General features: G+C 39.3%; 1 protein-coding gene across 5 annotated transcripts in view; it reads right to left on the bottom strand.

The window, feature by feature from the left end:
* The window catches only part of TLE1 (TLE family member 1, transcriptional corepressor), a 96,534-nt gene extending 74,689 nt beyond the window's left edge, over positions 1–21,845 (bottom strand). For 3 of the 5 annotated variants that reach the window (XM_077817537.1, XM_077817539.1, XM_077817540.1), the window contains exons 1-4: positions 21,085–21,845; positions 19,979–20,079; positions 17,994–18,057; positions 17,844–17,888 (exon numbers count right to left, since the gene is read on the bottom strand). In XM_077817537.1, the coding sequence (XP_077673663.1) occupies positions 17,844–17,888; positions 17,994–18,057; positions 19,979–20,079; positions 21,085–21,108 (234 nt within the window). In that variant the 5' untranslated portion in view covers positions 21,109–21,845. Of the gene's footprint in view, positions 1–17,843; positions 17,889–17,993; positions 18,058–18,445; positions 18,530–19,978; positions 20,080–20,386; positions 20,433–21,084 lie in introns of those variants that run through there. The other 2 variants (XM_077817541.1, XM_077817542.1) reach the window with 2 other exon arrangements.
* Positions 21,846–21,902: the final 57 nt, after the last annotated feature.

Raw genomic sequence — 21,902 nt, 5'->3', positions numbered from 1 at the left:
CTATAGAAAAAAAAAAGTAACTATTTTGGTTTAAACATGGATGAGGTATGTTATCATATATCAGCTACTTTATAGGGTCATATATTAAGTACAAGCACTGTAAAAATTCATAAAGATGTCTAGTGAAAGTATAAATGATTACTAATAGGTCCCTAATCAGGCCACTGACCTAGTTCATTACTCTCGGACATCTGCTATGTCTCAAGTACCTAATCTCTATATACATTTAAGAAAAAAATCTGGTCTTTATAAGTCATTAACAAGTAAAGGATTTGTTCAAATCCAACACAAGCTAAAACCTTTTAAAAGGCAGATTTATTACTCAATTTACCAAGTTGCACAGAACAGTGTTCTATGAAAATGGCGTGTGAAGTGAATATCCTTTCATGTGATTTTTATCAGGTGCTGTAAGTTTAGACAATGCTTTTAGAGAGCAAGATGTATTGCCTGCCATGAAGAATTTACAATTTAAAAGTCAAGAAAAAAAAGAACACAACAGTTCAAATAATGGAGAGGATGGAAAAGATACAGCAGGAAGGATTACTGAAGAGGTGCATATGAAAGAGGAGAGGGTGCTTGGCAGGTAAGTAGAGGCAGGCAGCATGACAGAAGGGCATGAAGAATGTGACATGGACAAAAGGAGCAGAAAGCAACAGAGGACTGAGAGCTGAAGGAAAAAAATTTACAGGACCTTGAAAATGAAGACTGAGAAGGTGGTAAAAGAAGCAGCTAATGAAGAAACTGATCTAATAGAGAAGGGACAGTGAAGACAGATTAGGAAGTTTTGAGACAGCAAGATAGAATCAGGAGTGTATACGAAATACCGAAGAGACAGATGCAAGACAGGGCAGAGATATTGATTTGGGAAACATCCATTTAGGAACAATTGAAATAATGGAGCAGATGAAGGAGGGAACAGAACCCTGAGGGCAAACATACAGGGGGCATGGCAAGGATAAGGAATCACTGAAGCAGTGGATAACTTATCAGAACAAGATTACAGAATTGTAAAAACCAAAGGAGAAACAGCAGAGGAGAAAATGATCAGTATCATTGAAGACAGTAGAGTTCAGAGCTTAAGAGGCAAATCTCAAATACTTCATTATCAATTTTGCAAGACTTCAATTAAAATGGAAAAGGGAAAGGACGTTTTTACCTTCCTTCTCAGTCACAGCACAGTCTAGAGTTGAGCATATGCCGCCCCCCTCTCCCCGCACTGGGGGACCAGAAACTCCCAAATTCTACTCCCAACTGTCATTGACATTCATCTTTTTTATTTACAGAATTTAAGACATTTATACCTCTCTACACACCTATTAATTATACAATAAGTGTCCTCCAACTTGCAGCAAGTCAGTATCAGAAGAACCCAGATCCCCATCTGTCTGTTGATAGCAAGGATTCCCCATCCATTTACCTGAAGTCAAATTCCAATATTATGGTGAATAGAGGAACTCTTACTCAAAGATCTTAGCTGCAATTCACAGCTGAAGATTGTGCTATGAGTCAATCACTGAACCTCCCCCTCACCCAACCACCCTAATGATCCTAGGAGATTTTCTGCCCAATTCTGCTCTTTGCACCACCCAGGAAGCAGAAGAGACGTGGAAGCCACCTGCAAGTCCCTGCTGGGGATTCCCTGGGTGTACGGTAGTGCCCAACGGGTGCAGAACTGGTAGAATTGTCTGAATGCTCCCCTCTCCACAACCCTTGGCAGGGAGGCTAGAGAAGGGGAATGCACTGAGCTTAGCATCCTAGGGAACTATAGCCAGCTGATGCAAGTTAAAGTAGTCCCAGGGCCCTATAGCCTGCATCAGAGCTGAAGCAGAGAATCAGGGACCAGCAGGCAGTTACTTGATAGCTGTTCCACTGAAGACTAGCACAAGCAATAGTATTCCCTTAATGTGAATTTTTTTTAAAGGGGTAAGAGGGTGGAAAGGAGGCAGGCAATTCCCTTTCCTCGGAGGAGGAAGGGGTGGCTGCTTCTCTTGTCATCCTGTGGAATGGGAAGGAAAGGTAAGTGCCCAGAAACAGCTTTTTTATTTAAATAAATGTTGGCGGGGGGAGTGGAGATAATTTTGTTTGCATTCTTAGTCCAGAAGGGCAGAGTCTGACTGGAGCCTTCAGTGATAGTGCAATCCAAATAAAAAATGAATAGCAACAGTAATATAGGAAAGCTGTTATGTGTCTGTAGCAGGTTTAAAAATGATCAAGCTATTGTTGGCCAGTTTGTGCATTATGTGCATTTTACGTAAGTGTTAGTTGCATACATGGTTACCAAAACTCTCTCTTTTCAGGATGTTCCCCACACACTTGCCCCTCCTGAGATGGAGATCTGCCAGCAATTAGGATGCCAGTAGACTGCTGTGTAATGGGCTTGCATCCCCATGAGAGAGGAGTGGTAATATATAGTTCCTGATCGAATGAATGACCTAATTAAAATTAGGTCATGAGTCCTTTGTTTTCAGGATGGGAGGAGATGAGTTCTCGTTTCAGGTGAAAAGCAGTTTTGGTCAGAAGAGTAAGTCCGGGGTTCTCAAACTGGGGGGGTCACGAGCTGTCAGCCTCCACCCCAAACCTCGCTTTGCAGCCAGCATTTGTGATGGGGTTAAATATATAAAAAAGGGTTTTTAATTTATAAGGGGGGGGGGTCGCACTCAGAGGCTTGCTATGTGAAAGGGGTCACCAGTACAAAAGTTTGAGAACTACTGGTCTAAGTTCTCTGGCCTGTAATCCTTTACTGTAACTGATTAGAGATTTTGCTTTTTTGGGTTAATTATGTGTTTTTTAAAGCAAGTTTTCTAAAATATTTGGTGTTTTATGGCAGTCTCACACTTTGAGGTTTGGGCCTTCTGTGCATATACAGGAATTAAAGAAATTGAATGAAAAATGGTTCGAAGTCAGTAAAGCAAGACAACAGGACTGCTGATAACTTTTTGATTCCAAGTAGTTCTCCATGAAATTTAACATTCTCATGGAATTTTCAGATTTCTTTTCTCTAAAAAAACACTAAATGGGTCAGACAAATGTGAATCTCTTGATACTGGGGGAAAATAATCCGCCTTCTGACCTTACATCACTGAAGTGTTTCTATTATTTCTGAAGTCTTTGAGAATTAGTTTAGATCTAATCTGTATTTCAGAATTTGTGGAACTTTAAGATATTTACATAGTTCAATCAAATAAAAGTTACGAGAGATTTGTGACATGAAAAAAAAAATCAATAAAAGGTTTTTGGGTTTTTTTTTAAATGCACTGCTTCCACTGTTCCCCTCAACTCTTAACTCTTGATGTCACCTTTTACTGTACATTGAAAGGTTAGTTGTTAAAACATGAGACAAGGTAGGTGAGGTAGTATCTTTTATTGGACCAATTTCTTCATGTTAAAAATGGGAACTTACTACTTCAAAGGGGCACCATCAATTTGAAAATCTCATTTTCATTTTATGACACTGGCCCTAGTATTGTAAAAATTAACATTTATTACTACAGCTGAAAAAGAAATGTCTAATATTCAACTTTACGTTCATAGGATTAAACTATGGATAGACAGCACCACTGCCAATCACATGCTAGCATAAGAGCAGCACCCAGGGACTGTTCTGGTGATGCACACGCCTACATATTTCCCAAGGCCCTGCAAAAGTGTCTACTAGAATAACCACAACAGCAAACCTGAAACCAAAGAGTCAGCATATGAACATGTGCACTGAGACAAAGGGGAGTGAAGAGATATCTGCTCTTGGTCTCATCCAAAAGTCCCTTCTGAACCTAAACAATGGGGAAGCAAAACCCTTAACATTGTCTGGGTATGGTTTGGGGTTTGTTTTTGTTTTTTTTAAGTTCACACCCCTACAAACCCACCCTTTGCTACTGAAGACCCTAGCAATCATAATTTATAAGTCTTCTGTGAGCCCATTAGTGGTCTTTTGAGGCCCCTCCCTCCCATCTTCCCTCAACTCCTATGGACATGCCCCAAATACAGTATTAAGCAAAGTAGGTATTTTGGTAGGGATAATGGAACAGTAGGCTGATGACCCCATTTATTGTTCATTTCACCAAAATGCCTGGAAATTGTTTTAGATCAGGGAACTAAAGGATGAATAGTTAATCCAGTTATGTAATATCATGCACAATCTAGCTTGCCTTCGCTGCCTATTGTATCACCTTTGCAACAAGTTTCATGAAAAAGTTGACTCCATATCTATAGAATGAAATTCTCAAGGGCTGATAAATCAAAACCGATTTTCACCAGAATATGCCAAGTTTCAAGAGCTTACTAACATAGGAAAAAACAAGTTTCACCCGTCACAGATTTCACCATCCTCTCAAATCAAACAAAACTTTGTTTTTAAAATGTATCTTCAGGAACATATAAAGCTTGGAAAGTTTAAGCTTGAAAGATGAAAATGACTAAACCATGTAACACATATATTGATGAGAAATAAATAGTCATCATGTACATCTAGCCACAACATTCACAATTCCTACAATATCCATAGATAATACCACAATATTTAACATATACGTTTACGTATACGTACAAATATACGTAACGTATACGTTTTTCTATTTTGACATTATTGTAACAATGATTCTCTATTCAGACTCATGTACCAAATGAGTAATTTTCCTTTGCACCTGCCTGTAGGGACCTTTTAAAATACAGAAAGTTAGAAATTTCAGTTCAGAGAAAGAGATTGTTCAAGTATCCACCAAAAATCCATTAACAGCTAAATTGATCTATTAAAGGGATTATTTAATATCCAAACTGTCAGTTTCCTCTCTCAAACACTGGAAGCATGACTAGTGACCACAGTACACTTAACTTCGCCCCGGCTCCTCTGAAGTCTTCCTTCCCCAAGGGTTTAAAAAAAAAAAAAAATTTCCCATGAACTTAGGCTACCTAGAAGTATACAAGTAATGAGTTAGTTCAGTTTCTATATATTCACCTCCACCACCTTATTACCTTGTAAAGAATATTAGTTGCTCATTTAGCAATCCAGGAAAGAACACGAGTGTATTCTGTGTTCCAATACAATTGCCAATTGTGAACATTTCAAATGCAGATCCAGGGAGGACTACAGCCATTTAAATCCATTATTGCAAGAACAAACTCACATCACAATTCTCCTAGAAAGAAATATGCTTGGAAACCAGAACTCAAATCCTTTAAGAGAGTCTGAATGGTTTAGCTAATCATGACGTAAGTCACCAATTTTTGAGGCTTATAAAGATATATATTTATATTTAGTCATCTGGCAGTTGCTAAAAGTGTTCTCTTAGCAGTTTCTTGGGGGAAGTCTCCCATTTGATGCAGCTATCCTCAGATTGTTTTAACTGCCCTATGTAAGCCTGAAGACCAACAATGCGGGGTAAAAAAATTCATGCAGAAAGCTACTTGTGCACAGACATGAACACGAATGGCCCATGTTCTCTTTGGCTCACTGGCAAAGCAGACTGCACAGGCCTGCATTGCATGTGAAATCTCTTGTATCTGTATGGCAGCTCTTAGCAGAACATCTAAAGTGCCCTTAATTGTTTATGTTCTTAATGCAGAGCCTCTTGAATACATTCATTTTTAATAGCAGGCTTGAGTGTAGGGCCTATCAAAGAATGACAAAGCAACTCCATTCATTGGTTCTTGCTGTTGCAATGATGGTCTTTTGATTTATTTGCAAATGACAAGCTTGTCAGACCCCTGATTCAAAGTGCTGCCCTCCTTTTTGAAGCATCATTAAAATTAACATGAAGGAATTCAGCTGCATTTTGCAAAGTGAAGCTGAGCCTGCAGTGTTGTCTTCATATAATTTTTTTGCCTTGGTTCCTTCTAATTAATGACAAATATTTTGACCTAACTGTTGCTAAGCATAAGTGTTTGTATTTTTAATGTGTCATTTTGCTATAGTTGCATTCTTGATATAAATGACAAAAAACAAAGCAGCCATGCTTATTCCTGTATAAGATTCTGTCATACAGATCTTTTTAAGCACTTAATAAAGCAGTGTTTGTACCCATACAACAGTATTTATTTATTCCATATTGTACAAGGATGTTTAATACAATAAAATTTTTCACAAATGTCTGATCCAGCGGATGATTCTGTACTCTAAAATACAACCTGCAAACAATTTTTCTTGTTTTTAAAAAGCATAATATACAAGCCCATGCTGAAACCAACCGTTTCTTTTGGAAACTGCTAGTTTTTGCTTTGGAGGTGAGAAAGGAAAAAGCGCAATGTAATCTTAAAAGACATCACCCCCATATCAGGCCTTAGCTACACAAGAAAAATACTTCAAATTCTCACCATTACCACCACTAGCTCATCTTTCCTAGTAATGTTAGAAGAAGCCCTAGGATAGAGGGCACACCAGGCATTTTGAATCAGTGTTACATAAGTCTCCTCTGACTGGGGCAAGTCAACATATAGTATAAGGCAAGTGAACTTTTTACACTAGGGCACCCAACATAGGTAACACTGTAGGAACTAACCATATGTTAATAATGCAATAATTTTATTTATTAAGAGTATTCTACAAGTATAGAAAGGGCGTAAGTGTCCTTAGCAACAAGGATCCATGAAAACCACCTCTAGCCCTGTGAATGATATATCAGATCTCAACCAACTTTATCTTAAATCATATATTTGGAATATTTAATAAGACGTGTTAAATATTGTCATTCAATACCATTATCTGTTTTCAAAAGGCACCTCAAAACTTAGAGCCCAAATTGAAAAATAAAAAAACATTAGCAACATATCATGTAGAAACACCGTGGTTAGTGTACTTTGGGGGCAGACTTCTCTTTTCACATAGATCTGAAAATAGCACTCTGTAGGTCACAAAACTAGATCAAGATATGAAAGCATTCAGTCTGATTCTGGTGTATGTTAAGCTTGTGAGAGCAGGATTTTGCATGCCACATTTGTGGCCTTTTAACCTCCTTATAATTATTCAGTTTTCTATGCCACATTTCATATCCATTTTAGAATGCAATGATAATGTGGAGGTCAGTTTAAGAGGAGTAATAGGAATAAATATCCAAATCTCAGTTAGTCTTCTTATAATTTAAAAAGTAAATTCTTTGCCAAAGGTGCTAGAGTCTAAAATATAAAAACCTGATATTCAAAAAACACTTGTCTTTGCTTTAAAATGAACCTACAGTCCACGTTAAAATAAAAGATCTGTAGTTGTAGCGATGTTCTGCACCTTTTCCAAGGACAAAAAGAAAAGGAGTACTTGTGGCACCTTAGAGACTAACAAATTTATTTGAGCATAAGCTTTCGTGAGCTACAACTCACTTCATCAGATGCTGTAGCTCACGAAAGCTTATGCTCAAATAAATTGGTTAGTCTCTAAAGGTGCCACAAGTACTCCTTTTCTTTTTGCAGATACAGACTAACACAGCTGTTACTCTGCAACTTTTCCAAGGACATCTGTGATTCGAACAAGTTTGCGTACTATACATGAAGTCTCTCCAGACAAAAAGTTGGGCAGGTGGCAGAAAAATAAAGTTATTCATAGAAAGTGTTGCAAGATGACCATTTGCAAGACTCCCACTGACTTCACTGGGACCAGGACTTGACCCTTAGTGTGGCTTATCAAGAGCATACTCTTATGTATTCTTTGTAAATCATGAAATAGCAAAAATAATCTTTTACAGGAATTACTAGATTAAACCCACTTTAGAGTAACTAGTCACTAATATATTTCAACTGTTACACCAGAATTCTATTGTAGGACAAAAGCAGCTTTAAAAAAGTAAAAACAAAAAAGCATGTGAAATGCAGGCATACAAGTGATAAAATCTAAAAGAAGAAAACTGGTCCTATTGTGTCAAGTTTTTGCCCGTTAGACCAAAGCTAATTAATTACATTTAGAAGTGGCCTTAAAAATAAATTTAGTGACTAATCAAGTTATCCAAATTTATCCTGTTTATAAAAGGCATCCTAGCGTGTGACAAGGTTGGAACTAGTATCTTAAAGAAAAAAACCACACACAGACACACACACAAGGACAAAAATTATAGACTGTCAATTCAAGTTTACAACAGCATTAGAAACTAAATTTAAGTACTCTGCCTTCATTTGCACTTCCCCACATGGAAGGCCAATCACAGCACTGAACTTCTGAATGAAGGAAAGTACTTCCAGCCATTTATACTGTGTAACCCTAACCCACCAGGGAATAAAGGTCAATGTTGCACTCTTGGTCATTACTGAATCATTTGAGATGATCTGTGGAGAGGATGAGATGAAAATCGAAGGATGTGAGAATGTTGCAAATGGCTTGACCTCAGACCAATTTTCATCTCCATCTGTCTAACAGACGTGGATAAAAGCTCTTTATGGGACTCACTTGACTGTTTTAAATCCATGCTGGAAACCAGGAATCAGTTAAACATTGCATTAATAATAAAAAAAATAGTTTCACACATCACAATTCTGTTTACAAATTGTATTCTTCATCAGTCGAAGTTCAGAGGTATGTATTTTCTCATATTCCTGCAGCATTGCTGAAAAAGCAACACAGTACACATAGTGAAGCTTTTATGCTTTTCAAAAAATCAAGATCCTAAAAAACAAAAAATGTGTTCATAACTCGTAAGTCCCACCACCACCACAAAGAGGCACTTCCAAACTTCTTAGTTTCCAGTATGCCTGCTAAAAAATTGTTATTTAAAGACACTAAAAAATGCTGGTTGCAAATCTTTTTTTTTTTTAATATAACAAGCTGAAAACTTAAATCATTTGAGGCTTTTTAATATTTAAGTTTAACACTCTATGAACTCTGCTGTTCATAAGCATTATTGAATTCAGGTTGAGCACTGAGATAAGCATATATTATTAATAACCATTTATTTACAACTAATACAGGCCCTTGTTTTGGCAATGGCTGCAAAAAGAAAAAAACATGAAGACAACATGCCATTTAAAAGTTGAGGCCCCCACAGTATATCAATGTCAAACAACAGCGTGTCAAGCTAAGATTCAATTCAGGTAAGTGCCACTGCCAAATTTTCTTGTTCCCAGACGTGCTTTAAGATTATTTTATTGCTTAAAATTTAATTTGTTCCAACTCGCGTCTCCATGACAACGTTGGCTAACCCTGCAAATCATTTGGGTAATTGGATATCTTATCTTTCTATTGCTCTCAAATCGAATGATTCTGCTAGAATTGTAACAGCCAATCAAATTTACAGGCCCCCTGAGTAATAGACTCAGAAAAGTAGCCACATTCATCTCCTCTTTACAGCCATATTAACCAGTATACGACAAACTGCAGAAGTCGGCTTTTAAACTATATTTTAACATTATAAACACTGTCATTACTAATATTCTCAACAGGAGGGATGAGGTTTTACACTCTATGAAAGAGAAACTATCTAATAAGCAGCAAAGGGTACTCGTTTCAAATAAAGGGAACAATTCCTGTATTTGGGGCAAAACCCAACAGTTTAACATGACAGCTAGTAAATGTTGCTCCGCCTCTGCCCCAGGTTTGTATCTGTGCTCACTTTAAATCACAAGGTCAGGCAGCCACAAGATTATGAGAGTAAACCTCGGAAGATGACATCCTCACATTTGCTTTAATGATTCCCCACTGAAAATGTAGGGTGCACGTAGTTTGTTTGGGAAGTAAAAATATCAGGATCTCTATTAAGTCTCAAAGCATACTATGTATGTTTCACAATGCAGAAATTTACATTTTTGATTCGAGACCCTAGGCTACATTTTTCTGAAGCCTCTCAGATGTCAGTTTAAGCTATAGAAAGGCCAAAATATTCCAAAGTGTGTATATATATATATATATATATATGATGCACAAGTCAACTGTTATATTTATCAGATGTGGGTTTGGACTTCATTCAACTTTAAAGTACAGTCACTGGATACATTTCACTTTTCCAATTCCAATTTTCTCTGTAATAGCACAGTGAGCTGCTCTGCAGCAGCTATTGACCAAGCACTGTAAACAACTGCCCATCCCACTTTCAGCTGTAAATGCTGTTGAACCCAGGCCAACTGGCAGGAATGAGGAACACTTTAGCATCTTGACAACAGCCTTTCGCACATCTTTAGTATGTCAGGCCTCTTTTTAAATTATGCTTAACAGAAGGACACTTATCACCACATCTTCCTTCTAATCCAAATTTTCATCATGTCCCACTTCATGAATTCTGACTTAACACTCAGGACTTATGCACATTCACAGAGGCCCGTAACTAGCCTTTCAGTTCCACTGTTTTGTTTCAATATCTAGCCTCGAATACACACGGAAGTTTTCTTAGCCCTCATAACTGAATAGATGTAAAAGGAAGCTTCGCCTCTGGTCAACTGTTTATCACCAAATTCTCTTCTTGAAGCACCAATTCCACCTAGTTGTCACTGTCCCCTCCTAGGAACAAGAGCATCTCCAAAGCCATCCAACATGCATCCAACTTAAAAGCGCAAAGAACACCAACCAGAAACAGTCTCCCCCTCAAAAAAAAAAAAAAGAGGGGGAATACAGTATCTCCTTCAGCTAGATGCTGGTGCTGCAGTTAAGAATCTCTACTTTCTATACAGCATTTGATTCCCGTTGATGCTGGTCCTTTACATTAAGGCCCTTCCTTTATAGGAATTAAAAGGACCAAGAACTGACATTTTACTTCCATCTGCCTTCTCCCTCTTGGACACCTTGTAACTACTTTAAATCTTACCCATTTTACACTGATTGTAGCCAGTTCTAAATAGCCTGTCATCTTTAGTAACTCTTTCATGTCTACCCTATGCTAATCATAGAATCACAGGACAGGAAGGGACCTCAAGAGGTCATCTAGTCCAGTCCCCTGCACTCATGGCAGGACTAAGTATTATCTAGACCATCCCTGATAAGTGTTTGTCTTGACAAGCAGACTTGGCCCTTATACCAATCTACATAGTCATACCCACACACATGCACCAATGTGCACGAATGCCCTCTGAAGCTTCTATAGAAATTTCCTGTATCAGGAAGTAGCAATAAAAAACCCAGAAGTGTTGCACAGCTGGGGAGGCCTCAGAGTTTTTCAAGTTAGATCATGAATTCTTTAGGCCAAATAAGCACTTTTATGGTACCTAGAACAATAAGTTTTGGATCTTGATCGAGGAGGCCCTTTGGGTGCTATCAAAATCCAAATAAAAGATTAGAATGCTGGTGCAATTTGGATTTCAGTGGAATAACTCAGACACAAAGTCATCAGATTTGAGGATCAAGAGAAGGAGCTGCTTGGAGATAGCGTAACATAAGGAAAAATTCACACTCATACCACAGAAACCGGAATAGCCATCCCCATGTACATCGAAGTATAAAAATAACACACAGAAAGTCTTTACTGAAAGGTATGTACACTAATTATGCAACTTTTACACATTTACACAGCAGAATGACAATATATTACCAAGGAGTGTTGCAAATTTAATAACCAATTACATTTAAAGAATAAGGATTTTCGGGCATTATTAATGGTACCAAGAAAGAAGCTAAGTGAAATGTTTACACTGGCCATGTTTCTTTAACAAGAGTTAAATCTTTCAGTTTAGCATTGATTTTGAATCTACTAAAATCCACCTGTTTCTACACTGATACCAATAGGTCATGCATGTGAATGTTGCCTTAAGCTACTGCAGACATAAGACTCCATGAGCAAGAGCGGCAGTATTGCGAACAGTTTACCACATGGAGAATACCTGAAATCTTCCATATTCTATTTTACAGAACTACTCAAGCTAACTAATTTCCATCATTTCTTTTAATTAAGCTAAAAATAAAACCTTAATGGGATCTACTACAGGGCAGAGTACAACGATTGGGTTTATCAGAAGATAAGCACTTCTAAACTATTTTAGAACTAGGCAGACTTAAGCAGATTGTGTAAAACCCAAAGCTTCAGTTATAGATGCCCTTTCCTTATCCTGACCTCCCAATAGCTGGGTTTTTTTCATCTCATGTGCGTAATACCTGATCAAGATGCAGCTAAACAAACAGACCCATTCTGCTCCCCTTCTCCTGAACGGAAAGCCATCTTTTTGTTTTCACTCACTAATCCATAGAAGCTTTTCACATGGCACAAATAGAGGTAGCAGCATTTTGTTCTCTAAATCAATTTTCTCCTCAGCCATCAACTAGATGTTCCGGCACAGAGAAAGAACAGTCCTTCCCTTCTAATTCAAAAATCCATACTGCCATTGCCCTTGCAAACTGCTAAACAAGCAGTATCGGCAATTCACTTGTGTTCTGTAATATATTTACTGCAAATCCCAATGGCTTGCCTCCTAAAGCAGTTTTCTATTGTGTCTATTCTTGTCAATACACTGACTGGTCACCTTACTTGTAAGTTACTTTGACCAACTGTTTATCCAAGACATCAAAAAGCTGCAAGAAGAACAAAATCATCAGTTGGGAAAAAACTCAGTTTGCAGCCCAATATCTTTAGCAGCTTAATTACTACTTTGCCAAAGATGTTTTGTTTTGAAACACCTACCAGAAAAGTACAGGCCACATTCCAGGATTTTACACAGGTATATCCCTGGTAAAAATTTTGTTTTACAATTTAGTTATTAACACCAGTTTACTTAAGTTTGCAAGGAAATTGATGAATCGAAGTACAGGTAAAGCTGTGATTAGTTCTGTTTGTGTCAATGAAGGCTTGCTGCATTTTCTTGAAGTTTGCTTAGGTGTTCTTTTTTAAAAAAAATAAAAGTTTCTCTTTTACTAACAAATGGATTGCTGAATTCTTAAAACGTTGTCTAAATCAATTTTTTCCCTGAATTGTCAGCTATAAAAATTAAAGTTACAGCACACTTACGATTGAAAATCAAATGGCTCATTTTTAAAGAGACACCAACTTGAAAACAAAACAATTTTCAGTTTCTTCCGCTTCCAAATGCACTGCTGATAAGGGAGACAAGCCCCATGGAAAGCTTGCTACCATCACATTGTTAACTCCGTACAGTATTCCAATTCCCACAGGCTGCGTCTGTATTTAAACTGTAACCTCTCTGAGACAGGGACCATCTGTTTGTTTCATGTTTGTACAGCGCCAAGTGCCATGGGGTCCTGGTCCACGATTCCTTGGTGCTAAATTTATCTGAAGAATAATAATAAAGTACCCATTTGTTTAACTTGTGTTTAAATCTGGTCCAGCTGCCGAGACTAGTTAAAAGGACTGCAGTAATGGTGTCTGACAAAGTGGCAAGCTACCTACTTAGAAACGGATGAAGACTACCAGTTGATTTAGCACGGTCCACTGAATAACTGACAGATAGTAGTAACTACATCATTGACCTGGGCAAGCCAATGACCAAGAGGTGAAATGTTCTGTCTCATTACCAATCCTCTCAGCTTTCTAGTACCCAGAGCTCAGATTGGGTATACAATGATGACTGCGCTCATTTAGAAATGTTGATGGTTCTTTTATATATTAATCATATTTGTAAAGTAAATACGACATTTTGAGAGGGGAAGAAAGTCATTATGATCCTATCTTGATGTTTCCTTTAAGACACAAACAGATTCTGTGTATCTTAAATTTCCAATAGTTAACAAAGCCACTTAATGTCGTCATTAAACAGCATCAAAATCTTTAGGAAAAAATTCATAAAAGTATTGACTCCAATAATTAAAATGCAATTAAGAAAAAAAGGCAAAAAATTAAATTTATCTTTAAAACCCTTTCAACAATATCACCATCCTATTAAAGAGCTGCAGAGAGCCAAGTTAGCCTCTTAATTCTCCTCTATTTAACCCACTCCTGGAGATAGTGATGTTCTAACGAGATAGTAAAAGACTTGGATCTTGAATAAAAAAGTGATTTCACATGACAGACTGAACTAAGTGGACTTTTAACTCTTGTACTATTGCTTAGTGTATATGCAGTTAAGGGTTTTATTATATTGCAAGAAGAAAGGCAACAAACCAAGGAAAGTGGAAAGACACATTTGCCTGAAGGCAGGTCAAAGATCACAACTCAGAGACCCACTTGTCAATTTTAGGATGGCAGAAACTCACCACACACTGTAGTAGTTGATATAACTTTGTCAGTGGCTTCAAAAGTGATGGCTCTCTCTTTGGCTGCCTGCCACTGAACAAAAGCTAATCTTACACCTAAACAATTTGGACATTAAACACACAGGAAGCTTTATCTCCTGACTTATTCCAGAAGACGACAGACATGGCTGATGAAAATAAAGAGACATTGCTCTAATACCCGATGACAGCAGCCCTTCAAATATAATATGGCTATTAACACCCGACAGACAGTATGCCTCGGCGCCAGCAGCTGCAGTGCGTCCATTGCTGGCCATGGATGCCACAATAGGAAAGAATTGAGAATGAAAGTTAAGATTAAAAAATAAATAAATAAAAATAAAATGCCTCCCCGCCATTGGAATGTAATGTCCTAAACAGTATAAAATCTACATGCAATTCAAGTCAATATATCCTGAACATCTTCTCACCTCTGCTACACACATCCAAACACTAGTTGAGAACAATTCTATAGGGGTTTTTTTGTTTTGATTTATTAAATTTTGTTTTGTGTTTCTTCATTTCTATTTATTTTAATGTGGATACCTATAAAACAGCATAAAAACCTATATTAAACAATGTAAGGAGTCTAATGTAAGTGTACCAAAGCTAGTTCATGCCAAAAACAAGAAAGGAAGCTACAAACTGAACAGTGAGGATAAATATATTTAACAGACACTGCTCACTAAGCACGGTCCGTGCTCCAAGGCTGAAGTAAGGCAGAAGTCCTGGGAAAGGCATATGTAATTAAAAACTACTGTAATATATATGCACATGGGGCAGAGTAAAGGCTGTGGAGGCAACCTTAACTTTGCCATTTCCTGACCTGCGTGCATCACTTTCTAACTTAAGCATTCTTTTAATGCAGTATATTTTAGAATAGATTATTTACTTTTTAACGGGCTGTTTATACCAACATTCAAGCCTTTGTGAATTTATTCCAGACAATTTATTCCAGACAATTTATTATAAACTCCTGAATTAAAGATAATGGAACTGTTGATACAACATTAACACATAGCTGGTGTGTTGCACAGATATTTTTACATGAAAAGGCACGCTATAATTACATCACTTTTTATTTGGGTGACACTTTTATTTTAACACTGGTGCAGCACTTCACTGTGTGAAGTGCCACTGAAGTAGTATAAAAAAAATTCATCAGACCAACACTCTGAAGGGCTTCACACAGAGCAAGGGTAACATCTACACAGGAGACAAGCCTTCAGAACATTAAAGCTTGTTCAATGGAAAGTTTCCCCATCACTGCATTTTTCTGTAACAAAGATGTTGTCAGAAATGACAATTTCTTGTGTCCCCTGATGATGCCTTGCTAGCATTTGGTTATAAGCCATAAAGCAGGAATAATTTCATCCTGTCAGGAGTCTAGCTAATGCCCAGTTTCCCCCTAGAGAGAATTCCTGTCAAACGTAATGAGAGCTCCAAAGGCCCTCTCTACAACATAATGAGCACTTAGGCCATGCTGGTGATCAGCCAGCAAAAAGCATCAATTTGAGGCTGGCTACACCCTAGGGACTAGACGTCACCAGTTTTAATAAGAATTATGATTATTATCTACCAAATGCCTCCATAGTATTTGAAATTTAGAAGGATGTTTTTCAATTTAAGACAATTTATACTGAACTGTAACAGTGCTATTTTGCATCTCTGTAGTTTAGTTCTGAATTTGAGGCTTTAAAGCAGTGGTTCTCAAACTTATGTACTGGTGACCACTTTCACATAGCAAGCCTCCGAGTGTGACCCCCCCTTATAAATTAAAAACACTTTTAAAAATATATTTAACACTATTATAAATGCTGGAGGCAAAGCGGAGTTTGGGATGGAGGCTGACAGCTCATGACCCCCCCCCATGTAATAACCTCACAACCTCCTGAGGGGTCCCGACCCACAGTTTGAGAAACCCTGCTTTAAAAATTCTGCACTCAGGTGGAAGATTGGATATGGAAGACATAAGAACCCATTAACATTAAAGCAGCTTATTTTCTTGTCAATTTTCATTTTTTGGATTGCCATGCACGTCCCAAGTTTGTTCTTTCATCCCTAAGATTATGATTAAATAAAAACAGACATTAAAATTCACAATATTAGGCACACCCAAAACATACTACCTTTCCCAGCTGGACTATTGCAGGTTATAATACATTATTTCATTTATTTCAAAAGTTTCTATGCTATATCACCACAGCAAACAAACATTACATACCATTTATATGTAATCATTAAAGCCTGGCAATACACAGAAGCTATGGTCAATGTGGAAATATGAGCTCTGAGGTTCCTTGATTTTGTGGACTTAACTTTAGAGTGACAAAGGTCAACATTTTTAGTGCATTTATACACTAAATGCACGTTCTCATCAACTGTTCCATTATTTTAAATCCATCTACAGGATAGTTACAAGAACTTTTGATCCTATTATAAGTTTATGTAATACTTGTAGCAGAAGAGGTTTGCCTTTAGATATTAATTTTATCAACTTATCACCATTAAGTTATTTGAAGAAAAGGAGTTTTTTCCACTGAGTCCAAAATAGTTGCCTGAAGTAAAAAACTGACAAGGTTCCAAATTTAAGTTGCAAAAGAAAAAAAATTCATTCAGCTCTAGATCTAATCTGAGCATCACAAATGGTAGCAGAAATCTTCTCCCTACAAAATTCATTGTTACCTCAAAACAAAGTTGTCATATTTCTGTATTAGTCAATACTTCAAATTTAAACAAAATACATCTCCAACGGAGCATGTAAAGCTATACATCTAACTCCACATTACCAAATTTGATATTTTTCAGGGCATGACACTTTAAGAAAAAAATATCAAAGAATTCAGAGTTACAAAAACAGAATTCAGCTCTGAAATATACTTGCTTAATGAAAGTCTTTGAATGTACTGAAGATCTGAAACCTGAACTAATCAATTTCTTTGCTGTGCCCTAGCCGGTCAGCCATGCTCTTTAATTTAATGAAACAAGAGTTTTAGATGAAATAGCACATATACATCAAGAAAGAATTGTATTGTTGCACTTTGAAATGTGTCCAACTGTGCAACTTCATCTAATGATAATTTTTTTTAAGAGGCCATCGATTTCTGAAAGACTTATTGTACCAGTATCTTGATGAAAAAGTGAATGTCAGCATATCTACAGAATACTTACACCCTACCATTAATGCTTTCTTTGGCAGACAATGAGTACTCAATTGAGGGTCCTCTGGGCTGAGCAATCATTTAGCTTTTCTTCTCTTATGAGGTCCTTAGTGCCTTGTTCCAGTTCAATACCTCTTTTTATTCACCATTATAGTGGCCATAAGTGTGAATTTTATGGGAACTTGCAAACTCAGGCATAAGAATTTTCCAAGTCACTAATCTTTTCATACTTTTAAATTGCTAGGTTTTCAGCAACTATCAACATACGCTGCAGACGCATAAGAGACTGACTGATTCGACAGATCTAGGGGCTGTACCAAAAAAATCTATTTCCTTATAAACCATTTAACTCAAGTGTCTTGTTTACAGAGATGAACCATTTCCTATATATTTATCCACATCTTTCAGAACCAGCACCAACACAACCATTCTGTTCCGCAGACCTTATTTGTCCCGTCATTTTATATTAGGTAGGTGAACAATGTTTACTAGTCACAACTATGAATCAATCCACTCTTTCTGACAAAGTGCACCAATTCAAATATAAATCCAAAACCTGTGTTTTAGTACCCTAAACACATTACAAGTTGGACTATAAATTTAGTAGTTATGAACTTAGATGAACATCTTACCTGTTTATGCATTTCAATGTTTAATCCATAGGACATTTCATAATACTGCAAATAAAAGAAAGTAGAATTTAAAACCAGCATACGACAGTAAAGTAGTAGAAAATATTTGCTGTAATAAACACAAAGGAAAAACAAATCTTTTATACTTACCATCACATAGTGCCTCTGCATTTCTGTCTTTTCACTTGCCAGTTTCTCACATTCCAATTTAAGGCTACAGAAATAAAACAGACACTTTAATGTAAATGTTATGACAGTTGTTTTGACATCTACCTGCCCTATTTGCACTCTGATAGCTTATTAGTCCTTTCCCTTCAATGTAGATACCATAAACTTTAGCCTGGTATAACAGAAAAACTGAATATGAATATAAAGAGTACATAGCATCCAGTAAATCAGATCAGACTCATTTTAAATACATACTAAGTAAGGCTTTAATATCAATACACTATGCTTAGGGTGATTACCAAAAATTGTCACAACCCCCAGACTATGGTATTGCCTGAATTCACTATAGTTTAAATATGAAGTAAAAAGATCTTTCTAGGTGACAGGAGTTAGTGTACCAGAGTTCAACAACATAACCACAGTAGAAGACTCACCTGCATTTCAGTTCTAAATCTTTACTCCAAGAAGTCTCCTGATTTTGTACTTAGCTATTTTTCCAAAGCCTTGAAGATGTATAGCCTTTGAGCATTATTTAGAATTTGATACGCTTTTTCTTTTTATATACGTATGAGAACAAAAATAAAGTGAGGGAACTGTAGTTTCAAATAACCTGTACCCTTACTACCCCAACAGCTCTAATTAAAACAAAATATTAAATACCGTTTCTTTGTAATATGGACTGGTAAATGACTTTTTTTAATTAAAGAAAATAGTAAACAATCTATCAAAGTGGTTGGTGTGCATGCTCACCTTTTTTATATATAACAGTACACAGTTTAAGTTTTGCCATTTTTAAATATAAGAGCTATCAAAAATAGGCTCCAGAGGCCTTGATAAGTTGGGTTTTATCTGTATAGATAAACACTATACACACACACACCATCATGAAGACCTAATCCAAACTTCAAAAAGAAGGACATTTGTACTTGAAGCCTCCTATTCATCTCTGCTCAGCCACAGGATACAGCTACACACCAAGAAACACATTCCCTGTTAATGCCAAAAGTACTGTCTATGCAATGAGGGAGACAATACACCCTTGATATCTACAGAGACCTCAGCAATAAGCACAAGAACTAGCAACACAGTTCCCAGCTTCAAGGATGGCATAGCAACCATCACTCAAATCTACCAAACCAGTGAAATTCACTTATCTGTGGTAGCACACTAAAATACTTGTATGCTTTTTTAAAATCCTTATTTGCTCTTTAAATACTGTTTATTTTCATTTTTATATTTTTGCATTAATATTGTAAACAAAAAAGTGCAAACACACTACATGAGAAGTAACCGTAACATTTTCTGCTACAGAGTTAGGGTGGATATTCTCTCAGAATACTTTGCATTTATGTAGGTTTTGCACTTAAGGATCCTACCAAAGAGTTAAATTTCACACTCCCACCCTGAACATTTTACAGATGGTCACGAACATAATATTAAGTGACCGAGCTGGGCTTAGAACCTACTGGTCCCAAACTCAGTCACTCTCATTTTCACCACTAGACTCCACTGCTTCCTACTGAACTTCTAGCTCTTATTAAAAGCTTATTTCAACAGTGCCTTGGTACTGGAATGCAGAAACATGAGGACAAAGGCACCCATTGACCTGCTGTTCTGAACACAGCCAGTTACAAAATTCCCAAGAGCAAATATTGACAGTTATTGTGAAGCACTAAAAACCAGACAGAAAAAAGTTCATCTGAACAGCAGCAAAACAGGCTGTGAAAACAATGGCAAGGAAAGAAAAGGAGGAGTAAATGACAGGGTTTAACTGAGACTCCACACGCCACCATCTGGACGCGGATATAAAACACCACTTCTCCCACCAGCGAAAGTGGAGACAAGAAAAAAGAAACACACCCCATTGAACAACACGTTGTGCACTAGCCTGAATCCTCAAACGCAGTATGTGCCTGAGGCCTATGGTGCAGAAAGAATTGGTTATGAACAGAGCATGCTGCACCCACCTGTGATACTGAGCTTGCAGGAACTGAAACTCCTCTTTGATCCGATCCAGAGACTCTGGAATAGTAAATTTAAAAGGCTGACCTGCAGCCTGGTGCGGTGTCTAGAAAGGCCAACAGAGGAAAAAGCAGGCACAAGAAAAGAAAAACGTTTCAATAAAAAACAGTGAGTAAGGCCCTAGGATAGGCATGAAAAATAAGCTACTTATTCCACTGTCTGCACAGCTCACTTGTTAGGAACCATTCCCCAGCACCATGCCACCCTACACTCCAACTGGGGCACCTCCAACAGCAATGGGTCCCACACTCATAAACATCGCACCCCAGAAAAGAGAGGGAGCTTAATTCCAGCACAGGGTACAAAAGGAGAACGCTAGGGAAAGGGGGAAGAGACTTGGGGACCCAACTCACCCCTCAATCCGGTCACTATTACTCACCACCCCTCTCCAAAAAAAAAAAAAAAGTTGGTTTTCACTCCACCCCTGGGATATAACTCCACAGGGATGGGCAACAGGATCCACCCCCAGCCCATTACACTTGTCACCACCATACCAGGGAAACTAGTCGGTGCTAACTCCTCCCTGCGGTAAAATCACGTGCGGAGGGAGGGGGGCAGCACATATCCTGTCTCTGCTCCAGGCAGAGTTTATTTGGCCGCAACTGAAGAAGGGGGAAGGAGCCAACCTGGCGGCGAGGCGAAAGAGACTCCCGGCCCCGCCATTGTCATTTATATGCAAATAAGTTACATATTAAAACAAAGGGGCGAGAGGGAGAAGGAGCCCGTCGCACAGTGCCCTCCAGTACACAGGCCGGGTCCATGGTCCGGGAAAGGGACACACGGGGAGCAACCCAGGAGGGGGCAGGAGAGCCAAGAATTTGCCCCGTGGCCTGCTGCGGGTCTGTCGCTCTTGGGGCAGGAAGCCCTGGGGCCCGCAGGCCAGCGAGGGCTGGAGAGCGAAGCCCTCCAGGCAGCGACAGAGGCTGGCTGGGCAGGCAGGGGTAGAGCCGCTCACTCAGCAGGGCAAAGGGGATCCCCTCTGCCATAGCGCTCCTGCAAGGCAGGCAGGGAGGGGGTGCCGCGAGGGTAGCCCGGCCCAGGGGTTACTTACGGGATGCCGGCTCTGGGGGAACATGGCTCTGGCCGCCGCTTTGCTCCTTTGTAGCTCAATTCTCCACTCAGTCCCCAACTTTAGATCCCGAGCCCCGAGCAGCCCCAGCGGGCAGACGCCGCCGCTCAGCGGCCCGGCCGCGGCATCCTCCTCCCGCCGCCTCCTTTGTTGTTGTAGGGCTGGGGGCTCGGCCAGCAACGCGCCCCCGCCGCTTTCTGAAAAGTCACCGGCAGGTGTCGGCTCCGTGGGCGCGTCGGCCCCAGCCGGTCCCCAGGCCACGCGGCTCCGCTGGGCGGGGGTGGTGCAAGGCGGGGGGTAACTGCTCCCCTCGCTGCCCGATCTCCTCCTCCTCTGGCCGCTGCTTCTGTCCGCAGAGTAAATAATCCCCTTTCGCAGGCTCGTAACTCGTGCAATTGTAAGACCGGAAACTCCGAGCGGAGGCGACTCCTCTCCCCACGGCTCCTGCCCGCAGGGGAAATCCAGGCCGGGGCGCGGGCGGGCTGGCACCGGCGGGACACTCAGCAGACGGGGGCGCAAGAGAAAGTCCCCAGCGAGCGCCGCGCTGCTCCCGGGCGTTGGCGAAGGGGCCGGTGGCAGAGTAGCGGGGGCCGGCTCCCGCGGCACGTGCACCGCGGGGAAGGGGAACCCCGCACGGCGGAGACTCCTCGGGCCGTTGCAAAGAGAGGCACCAACACCCACGCCCTGGTCCCAAGCCACCCACCCCCCGGCGGGACTAATCAAAGGGCAGCTCCTCCGCGCACCGCCGCCACTTCAGCCTCCTCCGGCCGGGCGCGCATCGGGGAGCAGCGACTCTCACC

This window comes from Eretmochelys imbricata, chromosome 5 (assembly GCF_965152235.1).
Source record: "Eretmochelys imbricata isolate rEreImb1 chromosome 5, rEreImb1.hap1, whole genome shotgun sequence".
Lineage (NCBI taxonomy): Eukaryota > Metazoa > Chordata > Testudines > Cheloniidae > Eretmochelys > Eretmochelys imbricata.
The sequence above is the reverse complement of the archived record's forward strand: the minus strand, read 5'-3'. Positions and strand labels throughout refer to the sequence as shown.